This window comes from Schistocerca nitens, chromosome 1 (assembly GCF_023898315.1).
Source record: "Schistocerca nitens isolate TAMUIC-IGC-003100 chromosome 1, iqSchNite1.1, whole genome shotgun sequence".
Taxonomy (NCBI): Eukaryota; Metazoa; Arthropoda; class Insecta; order Orthoptera; family Acrididae; genus Schistocerca; species Schistocerca nitens.
In genome coordinates, this window is record NC_064614.1 from 1,063,301,999 (window position 1) to 1,063,315,554 (window position 13,556).

The window sequence follows — 13,556 nt, forward strand, 5'->3', positions numbered from 1 at the left end:
TCACAATTTCCGTGGAAAGGAAACATGATGTTCTGTCTTGAATACTGCATAAGAAATTGCAATTTTATCACCAACTCTAGATGAATTGTCAGTAAAGATTTTTGCATATTTGAATGGCAAGGAATAAAATTATTTTTAATGACAAACCCATGGAGAACACACATTATTGGAGTTTTTGCACCATCTAAATATTATTCATCCGAACGTCTTGGAAACATAAAAAGGTGCTGGTTGCTGTTCAAGCACATTTTAGTTAGAATGAAGAATGACGACTCTCTGGATTGTTCCGTTTACTGTAAGCCCAGTCACATGGAGTTATACTCAGTCTTCAAGCTGTCATCAGCCATCACATACAACAAATGTGCTTCATACAGTTGCACATGGGACATACACAGTTTCTGATGCCCAGAGTGTCATTAAGTAGCTCATCCACCTAAGAGAAGTCTTCAAGGAAAATGTAGACTCCATCTAGTACATAAGGTAGATCAATAGCTCATTAGCAGTTGAAGCAAAAAAATCAGCAAACAGATAAGGAGGATAGTGCATTGACGAAATTCACAGTATTTCTTCCTCTTGTTGGCAATGTCTTGTTCAAGACAAACACGATCCTCCAGAAATTTCACATTAATGAGATTTCCCTCCATCATCTGAGATTGCAGACATTCTTGGATTGGTGAAGGGTGATTTATTACTGTGGAAGGATAGAGCATATAAAATACCTTGCCAAGATGGTATGGCTTATATAGGTCAGACCACACACACTGTGGAAGAATGCTACTTAGAACGTCAGCACTGTACTTGTCTTTTGCAATCCACAAAATCTGCCATTGCTGAACAACATATTTCCACAGGACATATAATGTAATACAATAAAACAACAATTTTGACTAGTGCTGATTCATTTTGGAATTATTATTAAAGAGCCTGTGGAGCTACGTATGGTGGAAAACATTATTAACTGGAGCAGCGAGCTATCAGTTGGGTAACAGATGAAATCCAATACTTCTACAATTTGCTCATAGCAAAGATGACAGTACACCAAGAGCCACAGTGAGTGGATGCCACCTGATCTCAATTTCTGCCAACAAGGGAGTTGGCTGCTGGCAAAGTGGCCAGTCTTGCAGTAACAACCACGAAGCATGGCCAAAACGCATACACAGCATGATTATAAATTGTTCAAGGTGAGCAGTTGATTTAATTCTTTGGTGACTCACCCTGAAGATGTCGTGCAAGTGTCCAGATGCAAAGATGATCAGCTGCACGTTCTAAACATAACTGAAAACTGCTGCATATCATTTAGCATCAAATATTTTTCAATCCTCTAAAGCCATAGTCAGACATGCCCAGTGTAGTCAAAGAAATAAGTGATTCTCTTTCTTTCTTTCTTTCTTTCTCTTTCTTTCTTTGTCGAATGTACTACCACCCTTGGCATATTAAAGGATGCCTCTCTCATGGTAAGTAACATGTCATTGCTCTTCAAGCATGTTGCACACAGCATCAATGTGTTTTTAACAGCAGCCCATTTTGGTCAGCCTTCAATAAATCATTTCTGACAAATACGAACATGATGAAATCTGCAAACCTAGTCTTTGTTGAAGGTGTCTGATAACCAAAAGTTCAAGCATTGTGTTTTAGTTAGGACCTTATGAAAATCACAGCAAAGCAACCAACAAAAAGTCTTTAGATGAATTCTGTATTCATTCACAACACTGATTCTCTAAAAATTCTCTGTAAACAAGCTACATGGCCAATCTCTGAGCTTCAATTCCTTTATTAACAATAACTGAAACTTTTAAAGCAGAAGTTTGTAGAAATTTACAATGCAATCTTTATAGACAATAAAGATCACCACCACATCAAAATAACCTACAATCATTACCATAGAAGGACAAGATAATACAATGGATTGTTATAACAACCATGATCTGTAGGGCCCGAAGAACATACTGTATTTCACAGACTAATTCTGCCTCATCATGTTCACACAGGAGAACATTTGAAGAGAATCACTGCTCAATGTAACAAACTGACAGCCATGTCACATTCATGAAGATTTCTTTTTTTCTCTTAAACTTTTACATGTTGTTCTCTTCCAACATAATCACCATCCACTTTTTCATTTATTTGTTTAAGCTGATACAACATATTTCTGTTGTTTAAAACATGACTTACAGGCAATTATATGAGGGTACAAAGAAATTACAAGACATAAAGGAAGGAGACCCTGCATATTGGAAACCAGATATGTGAGGTAGTAGAAGAGTTTAAATATCTGGGGATGGTAGTATGCAACAGAAATGACGAGAAACAATTTGAGATTAAAAGTGCACAGGTGGAAATATGTCTAAGGAAAGACAGACTGTACTGCTGTGTGGAAACATGTTACGTGAAATGGAGAAGCCATTGGTGATTGGAAAGGCAGCAAAATTGCGTTGTTTTAAAAATATAGATATCAGTAAGCTTCCAGTCATGTGGCGAAGCAATAAAAAGGCGCGGATGGTGAGTGGTCTTATGGAAGAATGGCTGGGCTCTTTCAATTCCAAAATGAAAAAGGAAATTGCCAAGTACTCCTTTTCCTAGACAATGCAACCTGCTACCAGAAAGTAATGTTACCAAATATGAAATTGGCTCGGTTCCCTCCAGGTTCAACCAGCCTCACACAGCCCATGGATCATGGTGTTCTTTAAACATTCAAGTGTCATTATAGGTGATTACTGATGCAATCTCTTATTTTTAGTGTTGAAGAAGCCGAAAGTGAATTTGCTCTTTCTCAGTCAGTTCCTGTCCTGAATGCATTAAACTGAATTGGCTTGCCAGTAAAGGAAATAAAGCCCGAAACTGTCAGCAAGTGCTTCTACAAAGTGGGGTTTGGAGGTCAAGAAAAAGACGCTTCTGTGGCCATCAAAGTTCAAGAAAATGCAGCAAACTAATGAAAATGCAAAACATTTCATTTCATGTAGTGCAGATGATTACATTCGAAGTGATGACTTTCTGTCAACTCACTCCACTTTCACGTCTGCAACAGATTTAATAGAAATCTGCAACACAGATGATGATGATGAAGAAACAAAGGAAGAAGAATAGGAGCAAAGTGATGCCCTAGAAAAATTAATATGCCTGAAAAAGCCATTGCATGCCTAAACTGTGTTATGCAATTTGCAGCACACACAAATTCTCCCAACTTTTGGAACTATTTTATGGTGCAAAAAAAAATTGCCTAGAAAAAAACAATTTTGAACAGGAAATTAAAACATGTTTCCGACCTTGAGATGTGGCCAAAAATTGAAATGTAAAACAAATAAACATGAGAATAATATGTATGTACATACAATAATAAACAAATTTAAAGTTTGAGTAAAAATATAGAAATGCCGTGTTATTTACCAATTAGTGTAACAGTCCAGTGTTCTGTTGTCCAATATACAATAAATGAACATCTACTGTGCTGGAGTGAAAGTACATAAGTACAGTAAATGCTTAATTAAAAATTTTTACTGTAATTTTGTGCACGATACCTGACAAATTTTACATAGCCCAGTGAGTCTTGCATAATCCAGAAACTTTTCCAATTTGGAAAATTATTTTAGTACCAGGCAATTCCAGTTTGAGCAAGTTTTACTGTATATTGAGCAAAACTGTACAGCCAAAAACTGAGGAGAAGGAAGAGCATACAATGAAAACAATGTTTTCACTGACAAAGGACCAATGAAAAAAACACCAAAATATGAATCCATAGCTGTCCATGAACAACATCCTCTTTTCAGTACCAGATAACAGACTTTTTCTAGCTTCAATAGTATTTAAATCGTCAACTGTGCTATCAAGCCTGCACTGAACCATCCTTTGACTTCTTAAATAATACTTTCGATTATTCTTAATGCACAGCATTATAATATTCCTATAACTTTCTCATCCCCTTTTTAATATTGCTTGCATTGCAATCACTGTAGGCTCAATATTTCTCTCTTTTTCAGTCATATTAGTATAGCTTAACTTATCTTACAGTATCTACAGTCATCTCTGCCTTCTACATAGATAAAGAATTCATCTATGGCAACCTAAATCTTTTTATGGGTAACAATGGGAGAACTAAAAATCTGTAAGCCACTAATTGTAACAAGTCTCACAATTATTGATGATTAGTGACTGACTAATTTATTAATGGAAGATCTGTCTTTCCTCATGAAGCAGGCATTTTTTGGTCTCATTTTATTTTCTATCTTTTTTTTGGTATATTAAGAACTTTATTTACTACTTATACCACAGTTAAAAAATTCTATTTTCCCTCAGTGTCTCTGCTGTATCTGTATTCTTTACTGATGATCACTACACACACAAAAATTATGTCAGCTGATAACTGCACGCTGAATAATGACAATGTTAACGTAACATTAACACAACTATTAACTGTCCAAGTACAGATTCCTTTCACTGACAACTGAATGCACACTGGCACAGAGTTGGTCTGACTCGAGAACATTGGTGAATGGCAGAGACGATGAAATTGAATGAGGCCCCATTGGCGGCAGCCCCATGTGTTCATAACTGCTGCTCAGGATGCTGGCTGCGGACGACAGAAGTGCTTACTTCACCCATCCACTGCTGGGGCTGGATACAAATGCTGCAGTGGTGGATTGTGTGGATGCACCACCACATCCCTCCCTGCAGAGTCAGCACCACAGGATGATCACGCCGGTAGAATCATTGCTGGCAGAATGTTGGCACACCACCAACAGTGGTGACTGCAGCAGCAAAAAAGCTGCAGCATGGCAACAGCGCTGGTTTCCATCAGTTCACCAGCATCTGAAGAGGCATCGCCCTTGCAGGGCTGTCTCCGAACTGGCGGAATACATGGGCAGAAGTGGCTTGGAGAAGGTGCACTGGCCACAGTGACAACCCCTCATGTCGGGACTCCGTATGGCATACAGTGGCAAGAGACTGTGGCAGCGACATCAGGGGAACATCCACCAGGTGCTCCCATGAGTAAGTGGCATCTGGGCAGCCCTGTCAAGACACCAGTTGAAGTTCCAGGGCAGGCAGCAGCTTGATCTCAATGTGGTCAAAGCCCACCAACCATCCAGTGAAGAACTCCCCATGGCACCCAGGCCCTGGGAGGAGGCAGCACCTATAGGGAGGCCCTACGACTGTGTCCACTGTGGCTGAGGTGGGTCACTGCCCCACTGAGGGCATAGCTGATTCCAACAGGAAAAAGTGAAGCACCAACAGCACCCATGGAAAACATTAGCCGGAAATGCACCTTCCAAAATGTAGGCAATGCCCGTCCCGGCCACTGACTGAAGATGTGCACTCAGACTGGATCACTCACAGCATATCTGAAAGGGTGACACCATGCCACAGGCATGGTGCAGGACTAACAAGTTGTAACAGAATCCATGGTTTTTGGCTGTGAGAACCTCCACTGGACTCCGGTCATTCAGCAGATTGGTCCTGTAGGTGCTTAGGAACAGAGGTAATGCTGTATCAGGAAGCGAATCCACCAAGCACTTTACCAATTGCATCTTAAATGTATGCACCATATGTTTTGCCTCACCTTTCTATTGGGTGTGAAATGGTGCAGACGTGAGGTGAGTAATACTGTTCCAAATGCAGTAATCACAGATCATTGCCAAGGCAAACTGTGGGCCTTTAACGGAGACAATTATCCATGGCAATCCTTTGGACACAAAAACTGTGTTAAAGCACACACAGTAGCTTCTGCTGAGGTGGAGCACATGCACATGACCTATGGATAATTTGACAGTGCATCCATCACTACTAAACATTGAGAGTGTGCCACTGATGCCTCACTAACATTTTCATGCAGTTTATGCCCCAGTAGCCATAGTGGAGAAGCGCATGAATCCAAGGTTGTAGGATCAGTGGGATAACAATGTAAGTTTCGTCTGAATCAACACTAAGGAGTAGTCTCTATCAACCAGTTCCAGGAAAAAATTGCGGGATGAGCCCAACCCCTCAGCAGGTAGCTGTTCAAGCCAACCTTTCAACACAAAATGAGCACTGGATCTTGCCAATTGACTACTTCTGTGCAATATGCTGTGACTTGGAGCCCTTCCATCACCTGCTGGACATGATGATCAATTTGAAAATAGACACTAGATGATGCTGTGTAGGAACGTCACCATCCTTCAAAAGAAGATGGCCCACATACCCTTCTCCCACCTGAAAAAACTGACTTCCACAGGTTGCACTTAAGGCCTGCCTCTTGCAGTTTAGGGAAAGAGTGTCAAAAGGTGTTCAAGATATTCCTGCCATGACGGCCTATGACAATTATGGCGTCTACACAGTTTACACAAAAGGGGATATCACATATTAATTTGTTCTAAGAACTGCTGAAAAATAGTGGGGTCAATCGTGATGCCGAAAGGCAAGCATGTGTAACGGTATAAACAAAATGTGTTGAGATGCAGAATCCAGATACGAGTCCGCCAAATAAATTTTTGAAAAAACATTCACCAGACCAGTTTCACAAGCATTTCTTGGTCTGTAGAATTGGATAAGAATCCACTACCAACTGAGCATTAATGGTTGATTTGAAATCTCAACACATATGAAGCATCCCTGAAGGTTTGTGAATGAGAACCAAAAGGCATAGCCCATTGACTAGAGGTGATATCTAGGCCCCGCAACCTATCGACAGGGTACCAAACTTTCAGCAGATGTTGTCCAGTTCCTGTAATGGAAAAGTGTCTGAAACAACATATACCATGTCTTGAATTTGAAACCCAAAGGCTGTGGAATACATCAAGGCCAAAAATGTTCTCCGATGTTGAAATGTCTACTGCCAAAAATTTGGTCACTCTTGTGACGAGTTGATACTTTATGTCAATCATAAACTCTCCTTCAACAGGAATGGGCTGTTTTCCATAACTGACCAAATGACAATTTGTGGAGGAGACAGAGAGCATGTCGAGCCACATGACGATATGTTTCCAGGTTCATAAGGGACATAAAGGACCTGGTATTGACCTGGAAACAGAATGGTTGTTGCTGAATCAACTGCATACCATAATCTTGTTGGGGACATCAAGCTCATGGCCATGGACTGGCATAACATTATGCACTTCCGTGAATTCCACATCTGCAACCAAGACCCACACGCACAGGAGCTTCAACAGACTATGGCCACATTGGCTCTTTTATGGCAAGCGGCACATACTGAGCACCTACGAGAGTAGCAGTGTGCAGGGTTTTCACATTAAGAGTCAGGACACGATAGGAAACTGCTGTGGAAAACAGTAAAGTCTAATTACGACCTGACTGAATTAGAGGAACAAATTGAGGAAGTCTGGGAATGCTGACAATGTTGTGTCAATGAGCACAATGACGCAATGTCCATGACATCCTCAACCTATTCAGAAGCGACTTGCACTACTTCAAAAACCGTAGCGACAGGCAAAATCTCCTTAACCATTGGATCTTCTAAACGCAACACCTCCCAATGGACCTCTCCATCTGCAGCAGAATGGACGGCGGCATTGTGAATCAGATAATCATTATAGGAGTGCTGGCAGTGAGCACACACAAATTTACTCTTCCTACCTGGCCCATAGAAGTTGGGTACCCACACTTGATAGGGCTGTCCTGGTTTCTTTTGCCACTGGTGGGACTCCAAACAGGAAACCACCACATGGGTTTGCTTAAGGTAGTAAGTAATAAGCAAGTCACACATTTCAGAAAATGACAATGCTGATGAATATTTCAGTGGAACAAGTTTTTGAAGCAAATGAAACATTTCAGGCACAACCAATGACAAGAAAAAAGCTTTTTGCAAGGATGGATCATCCACCTGAAAAGTTGCAAAATGCTGCTGCAGAAGTCACATGTATATGTCCTAATTTTTCTTTGCTTCTTGTAACGGTGGAAAAGCTGGAGGAGCAAACAGGTACTTAGGTGGCAGTGGCTGGGTTGCTTTCAGTGAATTTATAAATAATTGACAAAACACATCTAACTGCCGCTGTTGTTTCTCAAGCTGTTGCTGCTGTTCTGGCAACTGAATGCTGGATCCATTTTACTCGAGAAAGACATGCACAGAATGAACAACACTGTCACCAAAACTGTTGGCAACCACTATATGTGTAAAAATTACATCAGCTGATAACTGCATGCCAATAATGATAGGGTTAAAGAAACATTCACACAAGTATTTACCAACCAAGTGCAGAGTTCTGTCATTGACAACCAAATGCACACTGGCAAGAAGCTGCTCTGACTCAAGAAGGTTTGCGTACAGTGGAGAAGATGCAAGTGGATGAGGCACCATTGGCAGCAGCCCGACATGTTCGTAATTGCCAGCCGGTGCACTAGCTGCAGACGATGGTGGCATGCTTGCTTCACCTGGCCACCAATAGCGCCAGATACAAACGCTTCAGTAGCTTTAAACATTTTTGTACACTATCTCTGTATCTTCTTCGATTTAATTCAAATTATGTAACTCACATGTAGCCTTTACACTTTTCCTTATGCTGCCTTTATATTTGCAATGCAGTTGCCAAAACCTTAAGCGCTTCTCAGTGATGTAACATAATATCTGGAACAATACTTTCTCACTCATTAAAACATTATTCACAGAACAATCTTTGAAACACATTATTTTATTTACAAGCCTGTAACATTTTGCTTCTGAACAAATGAACTGGTAGGTTATTGTATAAAATTATTATGACCATTCCACATAAAATGCCAAGTGTAGTGCTATGCCATCAAGCTAATTAACATGAGGTTCTGATAGCTTATCTTGCACACTTTCTGTTTTCAGGCATACACAAAGTTTTTTACCACCCTGCCTTTCTATGTACCTCCTCTTCAAAGTTTCAACTTCATTTTCAGCCACAGATGCAAACAGCAATTATCAATTATAATGAATGTTGAAATGCTAATGGAAGGAAAGATGCACCAGCTCTTAGGACTCGTCATTTGGTAAAAAGTTTTGACAGTTTACACATGATCCTGCAGAGTCCATAATTCCATTGCTACTGAATTTTAAAGGGAATGGAACATGACCAGCAGCACTCCTATCTTCCTGTGACACTGTCATTTGCGCACTTTTCAATAGCAATCTTTATTTTATCCACTCGATACATTACATACACTGTCAACCATTCCAAAGAACAAGCGAAAAGAATTTTGTTATTACTTAATATGGCATATTTTTATTCCGTTCTTCCCCTTAAGTGTTTTGCAGCAGAAAAGAAGTGACATGCATATTGTATATGGGATCTTTTATGCATTCTTACCTTGATCTGGCACGCATACGAAGAAATTCTTTCTGGAAAACTTTCCAGCAAGTTCTGAAGCAGCATAAAAATCTCTGAGACACCATCCTTAAAGCCTGTATCTTTCACATTGTTCTTTAGAAATGTTAGCACACCAATCTTTTCCGAAAAAATTATGGCAAACGCTAGGTCTGAAACATGACATTGGAAAAATCCATAATTTAAAACTTAGTACAACCAAAATACATAAAACAGGAGTACTTTTAAATGTGTTATTATGCATATGACATTACTGAAAAGAGATAGATTAGACCGCCAAGGTAAGCGCCTTATTAGCAAACTTCCATTGTCTACAACTTTTTCGAGCACTAGGAATCATTTATCTGAAATGTGTATAATTTTATTCAAATTACATATTCTGCTTTCAGAGTCTTGTAGAACTGGAGTTCCCATCACAATCCCAAATTCCATCAGAAACAACACATTACCTACCTTATAAAATATACAATACACTGTTCAAAATACTGCATCATCAACTAAGAGAAACGATATATGACGGTAGTATCTGTTCCCGAAAGAACAGTTACCTTGGATGACCATGCAGCTTTGCTAGAAATGAAATGATAATTAAATGGACACCCTAGCTGCAAACAGGCGTTTATGGACTTCATTGGGGACATGTTGAAAACTGTGTGCCCCGACCGGGACTCGAACCCGGGATCTCCTGCTTACATGGCAGACGCTCTATCCATCTGAGCCACCGCGGGCACAGAGGATAGTGCGTCTGCAGGGACTTATCCCTTGCACGCTCCCCGTGAGATCCACATTCCCAACATGTCCACACCACTACATTTGTAGTGCGCCTAATAGATGTTTGCCGATGATACTCATTACTCGTGGCAGATTAATCTACCAAGTCCCCGTACGAGTTCGGGCATAGCGTGTGCGTTCGCACAAGAAGGTCAATGGCCGGGAAGCCATATTTTAACTATATATGACGGTACAGAATGGGAACAGATACTACCGTCATATATAGTTAAAATATGGCTTCCCGGCCATTGACCTTCTTGTGCGAATGCACACGCTATGCCCGAACTCGTACGGGACTTGGTAGATTAATCTGCCACGAGTAATGAGTATCATGGGCAAACATCTATTAGGCGCACTACGAATGTAGTGGTGTGGACATGTTGGGAATGTGGATCTCACGGGGAGCGTGCAAGGGATAAGTCCCTGCAGATGCACTATCCTCTGTGCCCGCGGTGGCTCAGATGGATAGAGCGTCTGCCATGTAAGCAGGAGATCCCGGGTTCAAGGACCGGTCGGGGCACACATTTTTCAACATGTCCCCAATGAAGTGCATAAACGCATGTTTGCAGCTAGGGTGTCCATTTAATTATCATTTCATTTCTAGCAAAGCTGCATGGTCATCCACGGTAACTGTTCTTTCGGGAACAGATACTACCGTCATATATAGTTAAAATATGGCTTCCCGGCCATTTGACCTTCTTGTGCGAACGCACACACTACGCCCGAACTCATACGGGACTTGGTAGATTAATCTGCCACGAGTAATGAGTATCATGGGCAAACATCTATTAGGCGCACTACGAATGTAGTGGTGTGGACATGTTGGGAATGTGGATCTCACGGGGAGCGTGCAAGGGATAAGTCCCTGCAGACGCACTATCCTCTGTGCCCGTGGTGGCTCAGATGGATAGAGCGTCTGCCATGTAAGCAGGAGATCCCAGGTTCGAGTCCCGGTCGGGGCACACATTTTTCAACATGTCCCCAATGAAGTCCATAAACGCCTGTTTGCTGCTAGGGTGTCCATTTAATTATCATTTCACAACTAAGAGAAAGTTGTGGTTATTATTTCACCAAGGACCAGGTCATTAGAGAAGAAGCAAAACAAATACAGTGCACACACATGTGGGGAGGAAAGCACATGCTGTGTGTATGTGTAATCTAGCTCGAAAAAGGATTCATCCAAAAGCTAGAAAGTTTTCATTCCTGTTTACATGCCTGTAATTTTCTAAGGATATTGGTTGTTATTTATAACATTAAAATGCTGTTGGCTGCTTTGAAAAACTACATTTTCCTTCGGATGTATTCATCGCTAGCCCTTACACCGACTCACCAAGTAGTTTCAGTCATTTTCAACTGGAGAATGCAGCAAACTTTTACATCAATGTAATTGATAATCATAGGGGGGTGAGTGAAAGTCCAAAATAGGCACCAGTTTTTATTTCCAATTACTTACATTAGTGAAATTAGTTCCAAATCCACGACAGACAACTGGTGGCCTTTTCTTACGAAGTGTGGCTAGAAAAAAACCGGACTAGTACTGGTGAAACAATAAAACGAATGCAATAAGGCTGAAAGTCGCGTGGCCTGTCACATGACTCTTGCTCCGCCTACTGCTCGAGTTTCATCTGCCTCCTGCACTCAGTCTGCCCGTGGAGTCTGTTTTAAGTAGTTGACGTTTTGTCTGTGCGTCGGAAAATGTTGAGTGTACAGAAAGAACAGCGTGTTAACATCAAATTTTGTTTCAAACTAGGAAAATCTGCAAGTGAAACGTTTGTAATGTTACAACAAGTGTACGGCGATGATTGTTTATCGCGAACACAAGTGTTTGAGTGGATTAAACGATTTAAAGATGGCCGCGAAGACACCAGTGATGACACTCGCACTGGCAGACCATTGTCAGCAAAAACTGATGCAAACATTGAAAAAATCGGTAAACTTGTTCGACAAGATCGCCATTTAACAACCAGAGCAGTGTCTGAGTTAACAGGAGTTGACAAGGAAAGTGTTAGGCAGATTCTTCATGAAAGTTTCAACATGAACAAAGTGTGTTCAAAAATGGTTCCAAAGTGTCTCACAATTGAACAGAAGGAACGCCGAAGAATGATTTGTTCTGACATCCTGGAAAACATTGAAAGTGATCCCACCTTCTTACAAAATGTTATTACTTGCGATGAATCGTGGTTTTTTACTTACGATCCTGAAACTAAACGCCAATCGATGCATTGGAAAACTCCTGGTTCTCCACGACAAAAAAAAGCACGAATGTCAAAATCGAAATTCAAGGCAATGATGATTGTTTTTTTGACATCAAAGGGATTGTGCACATTGATTGGGTACCAGAGGGACAAACAGTGAATCAGCATTACTACATTAGCGTCCTGGCTACCCTACGTGAGCGAGTACGGAGAAAACGGAACGATTTGTGGAGAAAAAAGTCATTGATCCTTCACCAAGACAATGCCCCAGCTCACAGTGCGTTGTCAGTGAAGACGTTTTTGGCAAAACACAACATTCCCATCTTAGATCATCCACCCTACTCACCTGATTTGGCCCCCTGTGACTTTTTTCTTTTCCCTAAAGTCAAGTCAGCTTTGAAAGGAACTAGATTTGAGACTGTTGAAGCAGTAAAAGAAAAAGCGACGGAAGTAATGTATGGACTTACCGAAAATGATCTGCAGCACTGCTATGAACAGTGGAAAATTCGTATGGAGCGGTGTAGAGACCGAGGAGGAGAGTACATTGAAGGAGATAACATGAAATTGTAAATAATTGTAAATAAATGTTTTTTCCAGCATCAGTCCGGTTTTTTTCTAGCCGCACCTCGTATACCCATCGCTGCTTGTGACTGCAGCCTTCTTTTGTGGAGACTTTATACACTTAGAACAGGAAAGTCATAATTCTTGGAATAGCGTCCGAACACAAAGGTCTTCCAAGAGCTAAAAGTATCAATTATTTCAAGTGCAGAGTCAATGCATTTATGTTCCAATGCAATCTACAAGCTCTTTTATTAATGAAATTTTTCCCTCCTCTTATTTGTCTGTTTTGGTGGGAAATGGCTAGAAGTTTAGTTGATGGGGCAGCTGGTTCTCTCAAATACACTTTGTATTCTGTAAATTCTGAAGCAGAAATGTTAAATCAACGACATGAATAGTGTGCGCCCGGTCCAGCAGTTTTGAACCAATGTTTCATTGCTTCCAATACTTCAAGAGTAAGGTTTCTCTTGACTGTTGATTGGTTGGTTTAAAAGAGGGGGGAGAGGGGGGGGGGGGGAGAGGGACCAAACTAATAGGTCATTGGTCTCTCGTTTCGATTAAAATAATTCCACATGGGTGGGAGTAAAATAACGAGACATACAAAACACAGCTGGAAGAAAGGAGAAAACCACAAGACTGATAGAAGGGACAAGAAAACCATAGAGAGATGCAAGAAACACGTAGAAGAGATTGAAACAAGAGAGCAGATTAGCATGGCTGGCTGACCATGAGAATAAAAAGGAGTAAGCCAGCCGCTCTG

General features: G+C 40.9%; 1 protein-coding gene and 1 non-coding gene across 2 annotated transcripts in view; both read right to left on the reverse strand.

Moving 5' to 3' along the window:
- The window catches only part of LOC126226731 (DNA-dependent protein kinase catalytic subunit-like), a 563,510-nt gene that overhangs the window by 494,559 nt on the left and 55,395 nt on the right, over window positions 1-13,556 (reverse strand). The window contains exon 3 of the mRNA XM_049942233.1: window positions 9,255-9,424. Within this exon, the coding sequence (XP_049798190.1) occupies window positions 9,255-9,320 (66 nt within the window). The 5' untranslated portion in view covers window positions 9,321-9,424. The remainder of the gene's footprint in view (window positions 1-9,254; window positions 9,425-13,556) is intronic.
- Window positions 9,927-10,001, reverse strand: Trnat-ugu (transfer RNA threonine (anticodon UGU)). The gene has a single exon. It is a non-coding gene; the product is annotated as a tRNA-Thr (tRNA).